Below are 24,263 nucleotides of genomic sequence, written 5' to 3'. Positions count from 1 at the left end.
TTTGAAGGTTGGCTCAAGAATCATGATTTAATTAGAGCGATTGCTGGAATCCTGACAGTGACTTAGTGGGGTTAAAATCATTAAAAAAAACCAATAACAAAACATATAGTGACACAATACAGCTTAACCGAGACGAAAGCTTATTGATGGACATCAAGTAGTACTTAATCCCAAACAATCTAGTTACATACCTTCCTTTGCATCTTGGGTCTTTTCTTGAGTTTCTATCTCAGCATCATTCTGAGCTTTCAGTTCCACCAATTCTTCTTCTTCATCATCCTCTACAAAACAAAAGGGAGCTATATTGAAATTGAATTTGGAGAATCAATATGTGAAGTGTTGCACGATCCAAAGGGTAAAGAATTTTGGGTATAATAATATAATGCTTGAACAATTAAAAATCATTTGGGCGAGGGGTTTCAAATTTACATTAAATGATAATTTAAAAGAAATATTTTATAATATGATATACTGTTGATATTTAATACTAGATAAATTTTCAAAATGTATAAAGGTACTTTAAATGTTGGACATGTAAATGTAAAGAAAGAACTTTTTATCATCTTTGATGGGCCTGTAACAAAGCAAAAAACAAAATACTGGGGAAGATTCATATTTTAATACCAAGGATTCTTAAAGTGAAGATAAAAATAAAACCACAGACTTTTCTTTTAGGCTTAATGGACAAAGAACTTGGGAGAAATGGAACTTTGTTATTAGATATGTTTATTGCAGAAAGAATGCTTTATGCACAAAAATAGAAAGAGATTTTAATTCCTACAATGGATGGTTGCTCAGAAACAATGGTGGAACCTGCAGAAATGGCTAAATTGACTGACTTAATCAAAAAAAAAAGAACATATCAAACTTTGTTTCTACTTGAAACTACTTCTGGATTTTGTGCTTGAGATGGGAAAAAATGAAACTTGGATTGGATTTTGCTGATTAGATAAGTTTGTTGTTGTAGAAATGGCTAGTTTTACATTAACATGTAAAACTAAAAAGTTGAGGCTGCAAAGATAATATCTTATTGAACTGTTAAAAACATTTGGAAGTCAATACTTTTCTTTCTTTTTTCTTCTTTACCCTACATTTTTCCCTTCCCATTTTCCCACTATTTTAATTTTTGGTTGTATTTCATATCTTGATAAATTTAATAAAAATCTGCAAAAAACATTTAAAAGAAATATGAAGATACTACTACTTTCATTCAAGATATAGCTAGTTAGACTACTTCAAGAATAATATCCAGATCTGGGCACTAAACTTTAAAAAGGGTCAGAAAATCTGAATCCCCAAAAGACAATGAAATGATCTGGAAGTTAGAAATTACTCCATACAGAGAAACTGAAGGAACTGGATATATTTAGCCTTGAGGAAAGAAATAACAATAGAATAAATATGACAGCATTCTTCAAATACCTGAAAAATGTCATATAGAAGTCAAAGCCTATTCTCTTTTATTTCAGAGAACTCAGTGCAGAATAATGGATTAATTAATGAATAATGGATCTACAGGAAGGTAGATTCCAATTAAATGCTATAGGGCACAGATCCTAGCAGGACAGGAGGTTCTCTTCTACAGAATGTATCTAAAAGAGAGTAGAAAGTTATCTGCCTGGAATATTTTTTTCAGGATCCTACACTGAGCAAGAAATTGGAAGCAACAGTCAACCCTAGTAATTTGTTTTTCTGCTATTTCCCCATAGGAATATTCAAATATAGGAATATTCAAATAGGAATAATCAGCTAGAACTGATTATTCTCTAATCACTCTGCCTCATTCATGGAATTTTACATAGATTGCAACATTATTTTCTCTTCAATACTCTCCCATGTATTCCTACTATTTCTTCCATTATTTTTTTCTTATCTCAGAAAAACCATTACAGCAGAAATACAAGAAATGTAATATTTCTGGCAAATTTTAATATTAGTTTTTTAAATCTATTTACCTCTTTAAAATATTTTTATTTTGAAATGTGAAATATATCCAAGAACATAATTTACATAACTGAGTTTCAAAAATTATAATTTTTCTCTAAAGAAGAAATACACATACCCAATTATTATTAAATATATTTATTTATTCTGCAGCTCTTGGTGTGTTCCATCACAGTGAGCCATATATTAAATGCTTCCACATCTTACATTGTTTTTCAGTATGATATGAGAAATTCTATTTATATAAAATAATATGAAGAATGATTCCAGAGTAATATGACATTTGTTATTTCTTTTGTCAATCAAAACCCAAGATGATTTTTTTTAATATACCAACTCAGAATCAAAACAGTGATAAGCTTCAAATATTATTAAACTAACTGCCTGCTATTTTCTCATCCTGCAGCACACTTCCAATCTCAGTGATCTTATGTTTGAATTTTTGTCCCTGAGATGCTTCTTTGTAGACAATAAAAGGAAAGGGAGAAAAAAAGAAAAAACTTGTAACAGTTTTAGTCTAGCAGCTACTCTACTAAGGGGACACCTGTTATTCAAACAATTCAATTCTCAGTGGATTAATTCTTCTTTTGACCTACAACAAAGGGTTAAATACAATACTGACCCCAGGTCAGATGTTACTGACAAGTAAACAGGATCAGCACATTTCTGAAAAGTGACCATCACCACTCAACTTGAGATGACAACAACTGGAAGGTACATTTGGTGTTTAAGAGTGGCTCAGCATTAATATGAATTTAATGAGCATTGAAAATTGACACATGTCTACTACTACTAACAGATGTTTTACTGCCCTTCTTTGACCTATGCAAATTATGCTTGCCTTGCTTTTACTTCTTCTACTTATATATGTTTCTTTTTCCTGTTTGGTTATATTTACCTTAAATTATATGAAAGTTTGGAGACTCCGGCTGATATCCACTACCAATTATATCCCCATAAGCCCAACTGAATACATTTGAGGAAGGAAGTAATGCTGTAGCTCAGCGGTAAGCTTTTCTATTGCATCTGTGAGGTCCTGGATATAGTCCCTGGCTCCAATTTAAAGGTTCTAAAAAAAAAACACCTCCCCTAGGCATGAAGCCAGTTGGATGACTGTGAGCCAGTCATTCTCTCTCAGTCCTAGGAAGAAGCACTTCCCAAAACATTGCCAGAAAAACTGCATGGATATTAGCCATGTGGTTACCAGGTGTCAGGGTGACTTGAAGGACCATTAGAAGAACATCAAAACAGAACATCCTCTTCCACTCAAACAGCCTATTTTGGTGAATCATTGAGCAAAAGTATCAGACAACTTTATTTGACTACGTAATGGAGTTGAAGTAGAATTATCCAGTCCTTGCTAATACCTATAAAAAGCAAGACATCAATAGATACAGTGCTTTGGTAACTTGCCATTTATGTTTTGAACAGAAAATGATCCCAGTTTTTCTTTTTCTTTTTTTCAAAAATAATATGAATATCTACGAACATTCTACATGCCACTGTATTTTGATGCAGAGTTAATGGATTCAGTACTATGGTAATTTGAAAAGTGAATTATTGTACTGGAGGAAGAACTAAAAGGAATGAAGGACTGAGAGATTTTTAGTAATGAGACAATAACATCATATAGGCTATCTTTTCAGATTTTCCTGTTTTCTCAGAATTTATCAACAACAATACTGAAGAAACTACTGTTTTTCCAGTAGCAAATCATCAAAATGGACTAATCCTATCGTAATGCAAAATATAATGAAAAATGCAAAATACCTGGGGTAAGCTTAAACTCAAATGAAATTATTATGTTGTGTGTGTGTCTTTCTCCCAGAGGATTTATGCCATATTAATTCTACATACACATACAACATGTGTAGATAGATAGATATAGATATATAGATAGATATGTTTTCTTAAGATTTCACGGTATTTATACGTATGATATTCAGCTTTGCTCAGGTATTTTCCCACGTCATTATAGTTTTGTTTTTAAAGTTGTAGCAATGTTTCGGCAGAATCTCATCTGCCATCATCAGGCTTGTGTAGAGTGTTCGTTTGTGAGTCAGGCTGGGAAAGTCTGACTCACAGACGAACACAATACAGAAGCCTGATAATGGCAGATGAGATTCTGCTGAAACATTGCTACAACTTTAAAAGCACAACTATGACGTGGGAAAATACCCAAACAAAGCTGAATACCATACACACACACACACACATATACACTTCCCACACATGATTTAGCATACTTGAAATTCATTTCAAAATGCTCTACAACTGCTAAAATCTTCAGAAGCATTGCTGTACCAGGTGACAGTTTTAAAATGCTTTAAAATATATACAATTAAAAATAAATAAATAAATAAATAATACAGCAAACATGTTTTATTTAGCAACTATATTTTTTCAGAGCTAGGATCAAATTACTTAATGGAATCGGAGACAACAGATAATTTTACTTACCCAGGATTTCCTAGATCTTAATCTATAAGCCTTCAGGATTCAATTTTATATTTATAAACATTTGCAACTCTCTAACATTTTCCTGACCTGGGTTTATTCATTTAGGATGCCTTTCCCCCCTACTTCTTCCTTTGTTATTTTCTTTTGCAAACAATTGGGAGACTTGACAATTGCAACAACAACAAAAAACCAGACCCAGGAATCAGCCTAACATCAATACCTGGGAAGATACTGGAAAAGATAATAAAAAACCAGATCTGCCAACATCTAGAAACAAGTAAAGTAATAACTAGCAATCAGCACGGGTTTGTTAAGAACAGATCATGCCAAACCAATCTTATTTCATTCTTCAACATAATGACTAAATTAGTAGACCAGCAAAATACTGTGGACGTAATATATTTAGATTTCAGCAAGGCATTCGACAAAGTAGACCACAATCTACTTCTTAGTAAGCTAGAAAAAAGTGGAATAGATAGCACCACCACTAGATGGACTCGCAACTGGCTAACAAACCATACTCAACAAGTAGTCCTTAATGAGTCTAAGTCTACATGAAGGGAAGTAAGCAGGGGTTCTGTCTTAGGCCAAGTACTCTTCAATATCTTCATTATAGACTTAGATGAGGGAATAGAAGGAGAACTTACCAAATTTGCTGGTAGGAATAGCTAACACCCAAGAAGATAAGCTCAAAATCCAGATGGATTTTGACAGACTAGAACACTGGGCCATATCTAACAAAATGAAATTCAATGTAGAGAAAAGAAAAGTCGTACACTTAGGCAAGAAAAACCCAAAGTACACATACAGACAGGGTGAAACCAGGCTCAACAGCAGCAACTGTGAGAAGGATCTTGGAGTCTTGGTGGACAACCAGCTAAATATGAACCAGCAGCGTGCAGCAGCAGCCCAAAAAGCTAATGCAATCCTAAATTGCATTAACAGAGGGATACAATCAAGATCTAGTGAGGTACTAATACTACTCTATAAAGCCCTAGTAAGACCACATCTAAAGTATTGTATCCAGTTTTGTTCACTACATTATAAAAAAGATGTCAAGACTCTAGAAAAAGTACAGAGAAGAGCAAACAGGATGATTAGGGGACTGAAGACTAAGGCATATGAAAAGCGGCTACAGGAATTGGGCTTGGCTAGTCTGGTGAAGAGAAGGACCAGGGGAGACATGATAGCAGTGTTCCAATATTTGAGGGGCTGCCACAGAGAGGAAAGGATCAAGCTATTTTCCAAAGTACCTGAAAACCAGGCAAGGAATAATGGATGGAAATGGAACAAGGAGAGATTTAACCTGGAATTAAGGAAAAACTTTCTGACAGTGAGAACAATCAACCAATGGAACAGCTTGCCCTCAGAGGTTGTGGGAGCGCCATCACTTGAAACCTTCAAGAAGAGGTTGGACTGCCATTTGTCAGAAATGGTGTAGGGTCTCCCGCATGGGTGGAGGGTTGGACTAGATGACCTACAAAGTCCCTTCCAACTCTGATTATCTGTAAGTTCTAAATTCTATTCCAACCCTTTTGAAAGCTCCAGAAGGAAGGCTTCAGATCCTAATCCTTTTCTATCTCTAGCCTCCATTTCTGGCAGCAAATTTCTATTTCAGGTCATGAAATCCTGATTTCAGATAACTTTAAAGGAAAGAGATAGAAAGGGATTAGGATCTGAAGCCTTACTTCTGGAGCTTTGGTAAATCCTCTCTCTTTATGGAAGTGGTAGTTTCATTTGGATATGTGTTTTTAGTTTTTCTTGCAGTTTGCTTTGAACCCATTCACAATGGAGCTAATTATTGCATAAGATTTATGTAAGGCAGACAGTCCTCTCTGCTGCTGTATGCACCACCAGTTCACAGCTATGATCTATGCTGTTCCCTGGAATACAAGATTTATTCTTCCATAGATTTGCACCATGGCAGTACTTTTGCATATGTTTGTGAAAGCAGAGCCATGGGGAGTATCATGTTTTAATTTTATATAATTAGAAATTACTCATCTCTTCCCACTGAATAATAACCACTTTTAAAAACTGGATGTTAGTATATGGAAAGCAAGCTATATATCTTGCTTTATTAAACAGTAGCCTATATGTTATGGTGAGTTAGTACAAATGTAATTAACTACAAGTACATCCTTCAAGATAGCAATATAACTTAAACTTATGTACTGCTTCTCAGTGCTTTACTGTCCTCTCTAAGAGGTTTACAGAATATTGCCCCCAACAATGTGGGTCCCTTTTGAAGGATGTATCTCTGAAGGATGGAAGGCTGACTCAACCTTGCGTCACTCAGAAACAAATTCCTAGAGGGAGCAGTGAGTTAGCCCGCAGTACTGCATTTTAACCACTGTGACACCATGGCTCTTATGAATGAACAAGTGAATGCAAATTTGGGCTAGGGGACAGATTGTAAATTCAAAGTTGTCTTTCAGCTCCAAAACCACTATCAATTTTATATGAATGTTAACTCAAGGAACATTATTGATCCCAATGCAACATGAATGCATCCTATAGATAAACAATTGATGGTCAAGATTATACCCATAGTAGTTTAAGTCCCAATCAGAAGGCATAATACAGCATGTCATATTTTTATACTTTATAAAATAAATTACTTTTCCAAATAACAGAATGTAATAGTCCGATTCATTTTGGATTGGTTAGACACCCACTAATAGCATTATGTCCAGTTTTGGCACTGCACTTTTAGAAATTAGGGTAGTATGTATCAAGTCTTCCATTATATCCTCACAATACACTTGCCTGAAAGATAATATCAAGATTCAAAGCTAAATACTGCATGGTGTGCTGGTAAACTATTATTATAACATGTATCAGCTTGAAGTCAACATCAAGGCCATGGTGGCACAGTGGTTAGAATGCAGTACTGCAGGCTACTTCTGCTGACTGCCAGCTGCCAGCAGTTTGGCAGTTCAATTCTCACCGGCTCAAGGTTGACTCAGCCTTCCATTCTTCCAAGGTCAGTAAAATGAGGGGCCAATATACTGACTCTGTAAACCATTTAAAGAGGACTGTGAAGCGGTATATATGTGTGTTGCTATTAACATTTCCTATATTATCCTAGGAAATACTTATTTCCAGAACTCCCATCTATTGTTGAGTCTATGTGAGTCTTGAATAAGCTATTATCTAATTATAGAAGACACACTCTGTATAACTTTAACTAGAGAAGTCTCTGGGGGCAAAGTATGATTAGTACACAAATAATTACACAAATATTAACTAAGAATGGAATTACTTGTAAACAATTTGGAAACAGAATTTTAGCAAAACACACACACATACACATACATGTGCAATAGAATCTGCAAATATCCAAAGATTTATGCAAAATTAAAATAGATATACATTTTAAATTTCAACAGTTTGATTGTAAAAGAATTGGCTGATGCATTCATTCTCCTTGCCTTTGGAATTTCAACAGTTTGATTGTAAAAGAATTGGCTGATGCATTCATTCTCCTTGCCTTAACTGAACATAGTATACTGAAATCTGAAAATATAATATCCTGTTAAGACTCTTCCAAGTTAATTTTGATTCATGTTACTATCTGTTAACCTCTCTATGATTACAGCATACGCTATTTCTGGCACAACTATTCTCAGGTCTGCTGGTATGGTATTCTGCATTTCCATCTTTTGGGTTTTCATTTTACCACTAAGTGTTCATTTTATGTTTTCAAGCAGCTTTGGTTTCACTGTGCTCAGTCACTGCCCTAGAAAGGCAGGTCTTATTTTTCCATTTTGTGAAAAATGATGGAGTATGGTAGCCAAATGGCAAAGAAATGCCTCTGAATGTTTTGTTTATAATTTTTCTTCTGGCATCTTAGAACTGTCCAAGAAGCCATATTAACTAAAACACTGGCTACAAGAATTTGCAGTACTTTCTTTATTAGATCCCTCAATATAATTATTTTCCTATTAATTAAATATGAAATCCGCCTATGGTTCTTATGGAAAGTATCTCTTGAATCCCAGAAAGTGATTTTCCTTGGCCTGACTACATTTTTCTTGGTTGCCACAACAATCTCAAAGTTCTTTGCCCCTTGGTCATGGCTATAGATCAGCTATGGCCCTTTCTTTTTGAAAGACTTCAGCGTGACTTTCTGTACTAGTAAAAATGGCAAAAACGTTGGGTAAAATAATTCAACTAGTGAGGAAAATTATTTAGGCCTTTGCAAGTTTAGTTCCACATGCATTAAAAGGATTACATAGTTGACAGAAGGAGGCATTCACAGAAGCAGTCAGAAATAGGACCCCTCCCTTTAATTTTATTTATTTATTTACTCAAAGTTCTCTTCCAACTCTGTTATTCTGTTATTTTTGGGGTATAGTGACATGTAAAACAAGAGGAAAGCAAAAGTTTGTGCCAAAGTGATAACCTTGTTCAAAGCTTCCCAAATCTGGCCTTTTCTTTGTTATGATCCTTACTTTTCCATCGTCAATTTAATTGTCTAGAGGGAGCTTAGGTTATGTTCAGTCCCTTATGTTGATAAATCTTAGATCTGTTTGTTGTGAAGATGTTCATTTAACAGAATGCAGTGTTTTCCTAAAAACAAAAAAATCTGATCAGACTTGGGTCTGCTTGCTTGATGTACTACTAGCCAATCAGCACACCAATTAGAAGACTGCAAATTGGGAATAATTGTGGATAAGCCATATCTTTCTCAAACCAATTGGACTGTTTTCAGTGGCACATGTTTTGAACCCAAAAGAAGTGGCAAAATGTAACAGCTCCAAAATAACACAAGCACATAACACATAACACATTTGTATACTGCTATGGAAAATATCTTAGGTGGTGTGGAAAAATGTTTTTAATATAAAATAAAAATATACATTGAGATTAAACATGTAAATATATTATTAACTATAACTTAATAGAACAGCAATATCTCAAATGATTTTACAAGTTTTCGGTCTATGCCTAAGTGTTAGAAAAGCTGGTATATGTTTGATTTCCTGAGATAGGAACAGGGACTCAAAGAAGAGTGATTATATCATAAAGTAATGGAGGTTATTTGAATTAAAAATACATTCTTTTCATGAAAGGCAGTTATTTTTAAAAAATAAGGAATATTTTTAAGGGAAAAAAAAGGATCATTGTAGCAATCCTCTTAGCTGCACTAGCTTCAAAATTCATATCGCTACAATTCATGATGGATATTTAAAATTGTGCTGTCATTTTATTAAAATAATTCTGTATATTTCATTGTATTTCCCTCTCTTTTATTTGTTAGTCTCCAATAAAAGTTGTGTAAAAGTTGTGAAAAAAATATATTCTTGTAGTACAAAGCTGATACTTTAAATAGAAAAACTCAGAATCCAAGCCTATATGCAGTTTACAGCTTCTGCCCTGGTTGTTTCCCAACTTTAAAATTCATACTGTGTCTAGAAGCATTTAACAACTACAAATCTTTGAGGTAAAGGTGCTCTATACACGTTCCAAGGTATCCTCACAAATATATGCTGATTGGTAAATATTCATTAATCTAAGTGAGGACAATAGAAAATAACAAAAAAAAAACCAATAGATAAGCAGTAATCGTTATCTAGATAAAAAGGGCTGAAACATTTTTGTAAGTTCAGAATAATGAGATAATATTCAGAAACAGATCAGGCAGATACAGAATATGATCTGTAAATCATATCATGCTATCATATAGTGACATATAAATTAAGACTTGATAAACCACAATTATGGTTATTTTATCACTTCAAAAGACTGGTATTCCCTGGAAATGTATATGACATTGATTAGGTTCAAATATCAAATTAAAACATGAATTTGTTAACATTATTTATTAAATAAGCCTCTTGCTATTAATATAAACCTATGAATTTGCCCACATTATAACAATACCTAGCCAAAATACATATCCACTCTATGTTCACATAGATTTATGTTTGCAGAAAGAAGTCTATCTGTAAATATCAAGTAGGTAGGACCAGCAATATGAATGACATTAGGGAAACTGTAGTAATTCCTTCCATTATTATATAAGCATATTTATAATATATATATGAAAAACATTTAATTTATTCAGTAGGCACCATCTAACTCCAAACAACTATTCTGCTCAGGCTTCTCTTAGATGTTTTTGGACTGGATGGGCCATTTTATTTGAATGTTATAATGAATGTTATGATGGATTCCATTTTAGTGTTTTGTTTTTAAAAATTTTATATAATACCAATTTAATTGATTATGAACTGCATAGAGCTTGGCAAACGAGGTGATAAATAAGCTTCAAATAAATAATTAAAAAATAGTCCTTCAAAATAGCCCTTGATATGTGTATATATAATGGACAACAGGATAAAATGAAGAAAAAAAGTTGCACTCCACAGTGTTTATGTAAGCATTTGGGTCTATTCAGAGCTAACTATTACCTTAGCTATTATACTTCCAATTCAATGTCTCTGAAAAATGTCAAGCTGGTAAGACACCTGTCCAATTCTGTTCAAATGTTAAACTAGTATGTGCACATTTACCACTTTGAAATATATGTTTTCTTTCACTTTTTATCAGCCCATTTCTAAAGCAATGAGCAATGACAAAGCACTGTGTCTTTTGCATCCTCTTTTTCCTGAGTCACAGCTAATGAGGACCTGTTGCATTAAGACAGTCAAGAAGGTCTTTGGTAAACTGTCATGAGTCAAAGGGCAAGATTTGGATCTGTCTAAAATTGAAGCACAACTTAAATACTTTGACAACAGATTTATAACAGGAAAATCTCAACGGGAATTAAATGAAAACTTTCCATTCTTCCCTTCCCCCCACTCCCCATGCACAATGTTGGGATTTTACATAAACTTCACTTTGATTTAATATCTCAGGCCAATAGCAGGAAAACCTATTAGCAGTGGTAGTTCTATCACCATGTCTGCAAACAGACGTGGACAGCTTCCTTCATTTTGGGGGCTCTCTCATGCTGCTAATGTGAATCCAACTCATCTGTGTTTAAGGTTTAACCTAATGATTGACAGGTCCTTTGTAGTCTCAGTCTGTAGTAAAGATTATTGAAAATATCTATCAGTTATTACTACAAACCCACTATGACATTTAACACCTAGAGAAAAAAATGTTTTTTAAGGTTATAATGTTGAATTCACTTTGAAAAAACTATTTTAAAATAAAGAATACACATAAGTGACTGAAATCCAAACTAAAAATTTAATATGCAGGATGTGGAAGATATGTTAAAGCATCCTCTTTAAATCCCCACAAAAGATGTAGAAAAAAAAAAAGATTTCATTTTGAAACTGCTCTATACTTCCCAGAATTGAGCTGAAGTCCACAAGTCTCAAAGTTGCCAAGTTTGAGAACCTGGGCTTTTTAATATCAAGAGTTATAAATAATTGGGATGAGAGAGAGTGTTGAATTCTATAATATTTTCACTGTGTACTATTCTCTGTCCTTTCATAGTTCTTGTTTGCCCAGATGGTGGCACCATCTGGAAAAGAGGCTGAGAAAATGTTCAGGGATCAACTCCATAGGAGGGACCCAAAACAAACCATAACTGAGATTTCTTATTTTGATTAAGTAGATGAAATATACCTGACTAAGTTTGAAGTACAAAAGGGCACAACTTGAGGATTGCTCATTAAGAGAATAAAATATGACTCTGGAATCATGATTAAATGTTCCATAAAAAAATTCCTCCCCCGCAACTTTCACACATAAAACTAACAGTGAAAAGGCTTTCTAGAGCTTGCCTTCTATTAGATTCAGAGAAGGGTTATGGAAGATACCATTTCATCAAATAAATAAATTAATTCACTGTTTAAAGTGGTAACATCCAGGTACAGATTTACATACATAAGTGAGTAATAAGCCACAGATTATTCCTACAATCATATCCCTTATAAAACCATAACAGTATTTTTATTTTTTAAAACCAAGCTGATTTGAGGGGGGGAAAGGTAATTATAAATGTTATGAAGGCAAATTATCACTCCAATTTCTCTCCCCCTCCCCCCATTTCAGGTGAAAGAGCAAGAAGAGAAAGCTGAATTATCTCTTAGGCGGGTAACCACCTGCCATCCAGAAAAGGTTCTTGAGAGCAAGCATCTGTCTGAGTTTTGATGTAATGGCTTTGCTTGCCAGGTTCTTTTCAAGTCTCCTCTAATCAAAAGCTGTCACTTGGTGCTATTAGCAAGAAAAAGGAATGGCAAAGGGGTGTAAAATACAGCCATCTATTAGAAAGTGGGGAAAAGAAAGGAGAGACAGAATGAAAATTCAAGCAACTAACCACTCCTGTCACCTGATGCCAAAAGCAATAAATGCATTAATGGCTTGGCCAAACCTAAAAGTCATGAAAGCTTGCCGATTCTGTCAATAGAACTATTTTTCAAAATATATGTGCAAACCTTGGGGAAAGCTTCCCTCCCTCCATACTTTTTAGAGATGGAGAATAAAAGAGAATGAGAGAGAAAGAAAGAGATGCTACACCATAATTCTTTAGAAAAGGACAAATGCAAATAGAAATATTTAATAAGTTGACATTTTAATCTGTGTAAGCAATAAAATCCGAAGGATATTTCAAAAAAGAAAAAAAAAGAAAGGACAGGACAGGAACACACTATCATATCTGTGTTGGGGAGGAAGTGAAATGTACCATGTTTCCCAAGTGCAGCAAAAACAGCTGACGAACACTATGTTTTCTGACCTTTTGATATAGAGTCTAACAATCCAAAGTGCAAGACAACATGTACACTAAAAAGAAAAAGAAATGCAGACATGGGTTTGGTGAGCAGTGCAACAAAGGAGCAGTCTGTCATGAAGTTGTGCATGATCTCCATTAGAAAAAAAACTGGGAAAGAATGCCATATTGATACTAAAATATTTTCAGCTCAACCCTTATACCCTGGAGACATTAGGAAACAGGGCAAAAATGAGAGGTGGCCATCGTGCTATAAAGAAAGGTTTCTAAATCCTTGGCACATTTGAAATTGTTTTAGTGATAGACATGAAATTACATACAACTGTTTTTATGATTTTTTTATGGTTTCAGTTTTGCCTATAAAAACTGAAAAGCCAAATGGTGAACAGCTCATGTGCATAGAGTTCCATGAAAGGAGTTTTAAAGGTTTGAAAAGCAAAATCATCAATTATCACAATCTCCATCAATGGGTGTCCAAACATTAGTTTGTAAAATTTCCCAGTGAGGCATTGAGGAGATAATTATGAGGTTTCTGATGAGAAACACAATTGTGATCCATAATTGTTTGGTTTTTGACTTAGCAACTGTAGAAATCTACACATAGATTTATTTTTGGTTGACTAGCAATGTAAAACTTAACATCTGCAAACTAGTTCCTACTCTGATTTAGTAACCTGCACTAAATTACTATGTGATATACAGTAACATAAATAACAAGAAAAAAATCAAGGAAATAGTCGGTCCACTAAAGAGAGAAGAGGGCAAGGAAGTATCAGGTAGAAGAAAGAAAGCAAAGATGCTTCACTCATTCTTCGCATTTGGTAGGTTGGGCTATAGTTTCTTTTTGCGTGAGGGTACCTCACGCAAAAAAAACTATAACCTAACCTACCAAAAACATAACTGTAAAAGATTCACTAGAAATAAGTTAAAATAAGCAAAAACGAGAACACTTGTTGATCTTGATGAATACAAATCACCAGGATCTGATGGATTATATTCCAGAGTTCTAAAGGAGCTGGTGGATGTCATTTCAGAACCACTGTACCACATCTTTCAAAAATTCTGGAGCACCAGGGAACTAGCAGGGGACTGAAAAAGAGCTGATATGGTTCCCATCTTCAAAAAAGGGAAAAAAACAGACCCAGGAACTATAGACCAGAGGTATCAAACTGGCAGCCCATTGGCCAGATGTGTCATGTGCAGGCCATACCATCACCTGCTCTGTGAATGTGGAAAAGGTCATGAAACATCATGTGATGGCAACGTGACATGGCGAGTTTAACACCATGCTATAGACAATCAGCCTAGCATCAATACCTGGGCAGACAGTGGAAAAGATAATAAAAAACAGATCTGCTAACATCTAGAAACAAGTAAAGTAATAACTAGCAGTCAGCATGGGTTTGTTAAAAACAGATCATGCCAAATCAATCTTATTTCATTCCTCAACATACTGATTAAATTATTAGACCAGTGAAATACTGTGGATATAATATACTTAGATTTCAGCAAGGCATTCGACAAAGTAGACCACAACCTACATTTTGGTAAGCTAGAAAAAAGTAAGATATATAGCATCACCACCAGATGGATTCATAACTGGCTGACAAACCATACTCAACAAGTATTCCTTAATGGGTCTACATCTACATGGAAGAAAGTAAACAGTGGGGTATCACAAAGTTCCTTCTTAAGCCTAATACTCTTCAATATCTTCATCAATGACTTAGATGAGGGAATAGAAGGAAACCTTGCCAAATTTGCAGATGATATTAAGCTGGCAGGAATATCCAACACCCTAGGTGATAGGTTCAAGATCCAGATGAATCTTGACAGTCTTGAACACTGGGCCCTATCTATAAAATGAAATTCAATGTACAGAAAAGTAAAGTCTTACACTTAGACAAGAAAAATATAGACTGGGTGAAACAATATTAATAGCAGTAACAATGAGAAGGATCTTGAAGTCTTAGTGGACAACCAATTAAATATGAGCCAGCATGTGCAGCAGCAGCCCAAAAAGCCAATGCAATCCTAAATTGCACTAACAAAATCAAGATCAAGTGAGGTAAGGGGACTTCCAGTTTTGCTTCCATCGCGTCGCAGCGGAATCCATGATCGTGTGTGGTTTTGCTCTGTGCTTGCTTGTTGGAGGTTCCTGATTGAGACCACAACCACCCTGGAAAGGTGGTGAAGAAAGGGGGACTACCTGGAGGGTCAAGGGGAGACACATCTCCCCTCCCTGACAAGGTAAACTCCTTCCAAAGACAAGTTGCAGCGGTGGTCAAAAATGGTCAGCATGAAGACAGGAAACAGTCTGGGAAACTAAGATTGTGCTGCAGTGGTGAAGCTGCCAGCGGTGTGTGAACCAGATGAAATACATGGAAATTAAGGTACCCCAGAAGTAAGAAACAAATAATTTTTTAATGAAAGATTGTAGAAGTAGTGACCAGAGAAAGAGTGAAGAAAATTGGAAACTTGTGAAATTGGTTTTGGACTTTAAAAATAATTAATTTGGAGACAGAAAATTCAGAGGAAAATATTGGATTATAAAAGGCTTGGAAATTAAATTGAATAATTATTAATTTGATTTTAGAACTAAATAGGTATAATTAAATGCTAGAATTGAATATGTTAAAAAGAAATAAGAGCTAATAATTGGGCTTAGTGAAATTAATAACAACTTTAAAAAAAAGAAAAAGTGAAAAGAAAGGGTGAAACGGGGAAACAGAACTGCCATTACCACCTAATGGTAAAGGAAAAATTTCAGTGACTCTTTGACAAGTGCTTGATCTTTTTAAAATTGAAATTTGAAAGGAAATAAAAGGAATTCCATTACAATAAAATAAAAACCCTGAAAAGTTAAATGCTAGAATATTATAAGAAAAAAACAATATGTGAAGAAATTGCCCTGGGATTATTTGGTGACTTCGGGAAAAAGTTGGAAAAGAAGTTAACCTGGAAACAAAGATTTATGGACACTGGCAGTTGAAATTAAATATAAAAGACACTGGTTGTAATGAATTACTGGACAATTGGATTGGACAAAAATATTAAAGAAAGGGGAGAAAAAAGAAGAAGAGTATAAAATGGGAGAATTATGTGTGGAAATAAAATTGGAACTACAAAATATGAAGGAAATGATAAAAGAAAGCTTGGAAATATTATACTACAAAAATTAGAAATGGTGATGCAGATTGAAGAAGAACAAAGAGAACCAGAGGGGGAGAAGTTAAATAAAGAGAAAACCAGCCTTAAAGAACAAGTGGAACAACGAACATTAAAACCGTGTGTGTGTGTGTGTGTGTGTGTGAATTAAATCTAAAAACTTGAGGTTTGATGTGATAATTAGTGAGGAAATTGTTTGGAAAATTAAACAAAAGAAAAGGAAACAGCAGAAGAGGGAATTACAGAGGAAAAATCAAGAGAAAGTGGGGAATAAAATAAATAATTGGAATAAGAAATGGTGGGAAATAATAACGGAAAAAATGGGAATTAAGAGAAAGGACCAGAAAATGATGGGAAGCAGAAAGCAAACAAAAATGAAATGAAATTATATAGTCAGGAGGATGAGAGACAATGGATAGAAGAAGAACAGGAAAGGGGATTCTGCAAGGTATTGTGTAGTGATATATAAGAACATAGATTTAAAAATAGAAAAGAATGGAACTGATATTTTTTCCCTAAGGATTAGTGTTAAACCAGATATAGATTTAATTGAAATAGATATGGAAATGGTAATTTATTGTAAATATATTAATTGAGATTTAATAATGCAATGAATAAAGTTAAAATGAACTATGAGAACTGTAATGGAAAGATGACTATCAGTTTCTAAAATTAATTGAATAGAGTAATATTTTTGAAACAAATAGATGATCTAGAATGTAATTAAGTAAAAGAATACCATGCGGAATCTGACTCAAATATATATATGCATATGTGATATTTAGTAGTTAGGAGATTATTGATATTAATGTAGAATGTGATAATTAAAAATGACTATATTATGGTAAATATTTATAAGGATTTAAAGATAATAAATTGAGGGAGTATATAAGGCAAAGGGGCAGCAAACTCAAATTGACAATTAAAGGGAACAAGTTTTGGATTATTAGAATTAGGATGGAACCTATTGAACAATGAATGGAATAATAGTATGTAATAAAATTGCAAATGTGGCAGATAAGAGTAAATATGTGAATAAATATAGAAATGAAATAAGAATCTTAGATAATATTGTAATACAAGATCTGAGAATATTTAAAGAAAAATGAAATAAATTATGATAGGAATTGGAATTGGATAAAATAAGTGTAATAAATATTAGAATATTTGAGAATTTTAAAGGAAAATGAAATAAGTGATAATACGATATGAAATTGAATATGAAAGATGAATATGCAACTGTGGTCATGTTTGTATTGAAATGTAAAAACCTGGAACCACATTGTTCACCAAAAGAGATGTTTTTTAAAATATAAAAATTAAAAAAATATTGAAAAAAAATATTGTGAGGTACTAATACCATTCTATAAAGCCTTAGTAAGACCACCCCTAGAATACTGTATCCAGTTTTGGTCATCATATTATAAAAAAGATATTGAGACTCTAAAAAAAGTGCAGAGAAGATCAACCAAGATGATTAGAATACTGGAGGCTAAAACAATTGCAAGTACTCCGTATGACTAGTCTAGTGAAGAGAAGGACCAGGTGAGACACGATAACAGTATTCCAATATTTGAGGGGCTACCACAGAGAGGAGGGGGTCAAGCTATTTTCCAAGGTACCTGAAGGCCAGACAAGGAATGATGGTCAAGGAGAGATTTAACCTAGAAGTAAGGAGAAATTTTCTGAGAGTGAGGACAACCTACCAATGGAATAGCTTGCCTTTGGACGGTGTGGGAGCTTCATCACTGAAACCTTTCAAGAAGAGATTGGCCATTTTTCAGAAATGGTATAGAGTCTCCTGCTTGGTTGGGGAATTGGACTAGATGACCTACAAGGTCCCTTCCAATTCTGTTAATCTATATCTGTACATCTGTTTTTATCCTACACTTCAAACTCACCATGAAAACTGAAAACCTATGTTTTATTAATGTGCAATGTGAATCTCATCACTTATTATTTATCTCATAAGCCACAATAAAAACATAGCAGTACATAATGTATGGAACCACCAAATATATCAGTAGTAAATTTTAATCTTTTGCCCTCAGAAAGTTTTATGGAACAGCAGTTTCCAAAAAAGCTTAGGCATTTTGGAGGTAGTAATGTCCACAAGTTGCAAAAGGAACTGTTAAAATCTCACGGTGAACATTCTTTACATCTGTCATGGAAAGCTAGACACACACACATCGAACATACTTTTAGCCTTCTATTGAATGAATGAGGCTAATAAAATATATGCATTCCTAAGAAAATAACCAAAGTTTTTTTGTGAGGGTGGGAAGGTGGAAGAATAACAGGGAACACTCTACCTGTTGTACAAGTTGCTCTTTAAAAAAAAATGTTTAACAGGATCAGCACTGATTAATATTGGATAAAAATACCAGGACTATAGAGTGGGAAATTAAAACATGGCCAGCCTTATTGTTTCAAAGAAATACATGAATATACTCTTGAGGCCACCAAGATCTTCAGGAAGATCTTTTACTCTCCTTGAAAAGCAAAAACCATTTTAAAGGCAAATATAAATTAGAGGGTGAATTTGCTTTTTCCCCATGGCTGTATCATGCTAATGTTCTTAAATTAACCCAGATTTGTTTGGACTGTGATCCATTATTCATCCAATAGAGCAACATTAGCAGAATAAACACTAAAAGAGAAATTTAAGAAAGGTAGGAAAGGCATCATTAATTTGCTTTCTTTCTCTTGCCCCCACCCCACCTTATACACCATAATTTATTCCCCAGCACAATATATAAATCATTCTATGTTATCTACACAAATCTTCTCCAGTTCCTACGAAAGATTTAAGGAATATTTTACAGTAAATACCTTACAACCTTCTTTCACTTAAAAAAGAAAGATTACTGGTATTTTAATCATAAAAATGCTGAATATTTAAGACAGATCAATGATGCAACTTGAATGAAATAGAGATTGCTTTCCAAACATTTTGGTATATAATTAAATTGATAGCTAAACTAAAAACAGATTCAATTGCTGCGCAAAGAGGGATGGTATACAGAAAATTACCAAGCTTTTCTTGAATTAATTCTCAGCTTTTTTGGATATACTGTATTTTCCTCCGTTTCTTACTATTTCCTCAGAACAGACAGTAGCCATTAATTCAGGTAGTGACATGGTTTTTGGTATAAAATACCAGTGGTTTCTAGTATATGAAATGACTTAGTAGATGAAAAATTCAAATGTTAATGGATGCACATTTGTCACTGACTACAGTGAAAGAACAAAGGTGGAAGCATTTTGGCCTCTGGAAACAATTTAGAAACTGTTTTTCCCCCAAGTCCTGAGACTATTTCATATTATATAACAGCCTTATTTAAAACTCATGCCTTCCAGAAGCGCTGCATTAGAGTTCCAATAATTCCCAAACAAGGATGGAGTCTTCAATGTAGGCTCCAAGGAGACTGACAAACAAAACATGAAGGCTGGAGTGAGGAATTTATTGCCCCATCTCTTCAATTTCCCAACTCAGATTGTGTTGAACAGGTGAGATAGAAGTTAATTCTTGAGTTTGGGGGGAATAAATTTAGGACAATTTTTTAAATCTATTCCAAAATTTAAGCTATGGAAACCAAATAGCTTTTTTAAAAAATTGTTAAATATTTATCAAAAACATATTTTAGTCATATTTTTAGTTCACTTTTGCTTAACATGATCTGAATAAGGCTTCTGTTGATCATGGAAATTTCCTAAAACCGACAGACATTTTAGTTGCTTCCATTTTTCATTGCACCTTACATTTTCTTCTCTTTTCCACCCCCTTTCTATTTATCTGCTAAAGCCAGCTGCCTGATATATTATTCATTGTGGTAAATTACAAATATTAAAAATAATTATTGCAATGTTACTTGAATATATCCATTTTACTTTCTTGAATAAAAATTATCAATCCATCTGAGAATTATTTGAACCATAATTTGAACTAGACTAGATCCATATTTTAGGCCTCTATCCAGGGGTGGGATTCTATTTTTTTAACATCCGGTTCTGTGAGTGTGGCTTAATTGGTGGGCATGGCTTGGTGGAAATGTGACAGGCTGGGTGTGGCCAACTCAACATCACTCACATTTATTTTATTTATTTATTTGATTTGTCAATCGCTTACAAGATAACAGGTATAAGTATATACATAGTTATAAATACATGAAATGGGTACATATAAGAAAAATAAAAGAAACAATAGGACAGAGATGGTAGGCACATTGGTGCACTTATGCACGCCCCCTACAGACCTCTTAGGAAAGGGGTGAGGTCAATAGTAGAAAGTCTAAGGTTAAAGTTTTTGGGGTTTGGGGAAGAAACCACAGAGTCAGGTAGAGTATTCCAGACATTGACCACTCTGTTGCTGAAGTCGTATTTCCTGCAATCAAGTTTGGTGCGGTTAACCTTGAGTTTGTATCTATTGTGTGCTCTTCGGTTGTTATGGCTGAGGCTGAAGTATTCATTGACAAGTAAGTCATTGCAATGTATGATTTTATATACTGTATTTCCCCATGTATAAGCCACCCCTTTTTTCCAAAATTTTCAAGCCCAAAAAGTAGGGGGGTGGCATATACAAAGCAGGTACACTTTTTATACGTGAAAATGCATAAAATAATAAAGTAGGAATAAACTGGTTTTCCAGCAGTATGCTATACTTTTTTGTAAAAATTGTAAGTGATGATACGATTACGAGTGCAAGTACGCGATAGAAATGCATACGCTAGGCATCGGCCTGAATGCTTCGTTCCTACTCTCGTTCCGATGCGTAGATTGCTAGCGTCGCCCGCACCGCTTCGGCGTCATGACCGAAGTTGTAGATCTAGACGTCGAATTTTGTTTCTTTGTAAATTTTCTTTCTTCATAACTTGTTTCTCTAATAAAATATTTTTTTCAAAACTTCACAGTCCAAAAATTGGGGGGTGGCTTATACAAAGGGGTGCTTATACATGGGGAAATACGGTACCATACTTAGATCATATGAAGACAGCGTAATTCAAGGTTTTCTAGGTCTAGAATTTCAAGTCTGGTGGCATAAGATATTCTACAACGAGTAGAGGAGTGGAGAACTCTTCTTGTGAAATATTTCTGCACTTTCTCAACTGTGTTAACATTGAGGCACGCATCTCCTCGCCTGGCTTCTCATGACTGTGGGGATGCTGCAACAGTCGTAAGGGTGAAAAAGGGTCATAAGTCACTTTTTTCAGTGACATTGTAACTTTGAATGGTCACTCCACACAAGCAAAGTACCTGCAAAGAAGGGGAAAACAACTCCAGAGAAGTTCCAGAGACAGGAAGTCTAGTCCTGCCAAGAATGTAATAAGGCTTAACGGAGAGGCAGTTTCTGTAAGCGACACCAGAATGTTTCCTTCCTGCCTTCCTTACAGGATTAGGGCAGTAATTTCTTTTAACAACAGGTTCTTCAAACTGCTTAGAATGTTAACAACGGGTTCTAGTGAATAGGTGCAAACCTGTAGAATCCCACCCCTGCCTCTGTCAAGTGACTATCATTCTCTTCCTTCTGCAAAGGGCATGTGTCCATGTATTAGATGTTGTTCCCCATAAATCTGGCTCTGACATTTTTAAAATATGAATTTGTTTCCTTCACTTTTAAAAAAATTGAAATCCACGATGCCCAGTTAAATCATACTTATATTATTCTGTTAGTCTCTTTTGTTTATACAGTCAGATAAGTAAGTTAAAATAACCACCTGAAAATACTACTATTTCAAACTTGGACAAATACTAAATGTTCTGGAATTTCTTTTGTTGTTGTTTTTTAAAAAGAAATTTCCAGTGTAATTTGCAGAATATGGATTGGCAGGCTAAGCTTTGGAGGAAACATCCGCATGCTGGGATGTTCACCAAAACCAAATGTTTTTCAAAAACCAAATTCAGATGAAATGAAATGAATGTTGCTGAATGATGGCATATTTATGACAGCCTTGGTAACTAAGAAGATGTCTGTTTTTCTGAACTAAAAAGAGACAAAACAAAGCAATAATTTACAGTAAAGAAACAATACGAGTCACTGGATTAGAGTAAGAAATGAAAAAAATATTCTGAATGATAAAAAATGTATTTATTATCATTGATACTATTTCAGTAACATCAAAGTGTTCCCCATTTACTGTGTGAGATGTTTTTAACTTATCCTTCCTAGTCCTGTCTGTTTTTTACCTTAGCCACAAACCAAAAAACCTTGAAACATATTCTGTGAATGGAAAAGTTCTTTAAACAAGTCTTCTCCCAAAACAACATCTTTCTTCATTCTCAGAACACTATGCTGAAATTATTTTTTTCCCCTTTAAAAAAAAAGTTTTTATTGGTTTTTAAAAACCAAGTAAACAAACAAAACATAAAAACATCAAGCCATCTTCCATATGTATACATACAGTGTGCTGATTGGTTTACAAATTGTTTTGTGCTTCCATTTCATAGTCTTCAATTACAATTACATTGCGTATAATCTCGTATTTTCAATCAAAAATTAAATACCTTAGTATCATTATTAATCAATCATTTGACTATACTTTTATTCATTTATGTTTTACAAGATTATCATAATTTACTTAGTTTGTTTTATAACAGTTCATGTTATCATCCCAAATCTATGCTAAACACATTTTGTAGATATAATAAGAAAGAAGTACATCTTTATATATTTATTATTTTCTAAAAGTCTACATATTTCATTACTGTATTTTATTGTCTAACCATTGATAGAAAAGATCCCAAATTTTATAAATTTGTTTATCCTCTTGTTCTCTAATTTCAAATGTCAATCTACCCATTTCAGCACATTCCAATATTTTCTTAATGATTTCTTCCTGTGATGGTGTTTTCTCATTTTTCCAGTTTTTGGCAAGTACAATCCTAGCCGCTGTTAATACATTTAAAATCATATATTTCAAGTCTTTACTATATATTTCAGGTAAAATTCCCAATAAAAATATATCTGGTTTCAAGTCTATATCTTTTTTTGTCATTTTTTCCAACCACATGTGGATTTTAGTCCAGTATTTTTTAGCATCCGCACAAGTCCACCACATATGGTAATATGAGCCAGGTGTCTGATGACATTTCCAACATTTTTCGGATTTATTCTTGAACATTCTAGCTATTCTTGTCAGGGGAAAATGCCACCTGTAAAACATCTTATACAAATTTTCTTTATATGCTGTTGACATTGTCATTTTATAATTTTGAGACCACAATTTTTGCCATTTCTCTAAATCAATCCCATATCCAAAATTCTTCCCCCAAGCAATCATAGTTTCTTTAACTTGTTCTTCTAATTTAATTTCTAATAAATATCCATACAATTTTTTAATCACCTTTTCATCAGTACCTGTCAATATCTTATCTAAATCAGTCAATTTATCATAGAAACCTTCCGTTTTAGAATCTTTTTTTAAAAACAAATTTTATTAATTTTTAAAAACAATACACAGACAAACAAAACGGAGAATGTAAAAACATAAGACATATTTTCTAAAAAACAAATAAAACATCTTATTTAAAAACATCATAATTCCAAATTATCACATTTCCATACAAACACAATTTGATATGCATATTTATCTTATATATTCAACTTCATATCTTTTCCCAGCTTCTCGCTATTTCCCTTTCCTTCTATTCAATTATATTTCTTTTGCCTTGAGTTCTATATATTCATTGTATCCATCTGTCTTGTTTACAATTTCATTATTCTCTTCCAAGATTTTTCTAGAATTTTATTAATTCAAACATAGACACACAAAACACAAAACATAAATACAGAAAACTTCTTTTTGGAAAGCGGCTTAACCCCGGGTTATATCTTTTTGTACAGACATAAATCAAATTCATGCTCACCTAATATACTGTTTCATATCTTAACATTTTATATTTTCTATATATTTTCTCTCTTCTATTCACTCTCTAAGTTCTATTTTATTTATTTCATCTCAATTTAGATAATTATACTTGGATCTTTTGTCCGTTCTCTTTC

General features: G+C 33.8%; 1 protein-coding gene across 15 annotated transcripts in view; it reads right to left on the bottom strand.

Annotated features, from left to right (window-relative positions):
- Positions 1-24,263, bottom strand: part of DYNC1I1 (dynein cytoplasmic 1 intermediate chain 1) — a 274,890-nt gene that overhangs the window by 109,858 nt on the left and 140,769 nt on the right. For all 15 annotated transcript variants that reach the window (XM_087915831.1, XM_087915837.1, XM_087915838.1 and 12 more), the window contains one exon: positions 192-281. In XM_087915831.1, coding sequence (XP_087771957.1) covers positions 192-281 — 90 coding nt within the window. The remainder of the gene's footprint in view (positions 1-191; positions 282-24,263) is intronic.

Source organism: Pseudonaja textilis, chromosome Z, assembly GCF_049901715.1.
Source record: "Pseudonaja textilis isolate UNSWEBS1 chromosome Z, rPseTex1.2, whole genome shotgun sequence".
NCBI lineage: Eukaryota > Metazoa > Chordata > Lepidosauria > Squamata > Elapidae > Pseudonaja > Pseudonaja textilis.
This window is presented reverse-complemented; position numbering and strand designations above follow the sequence as displayed.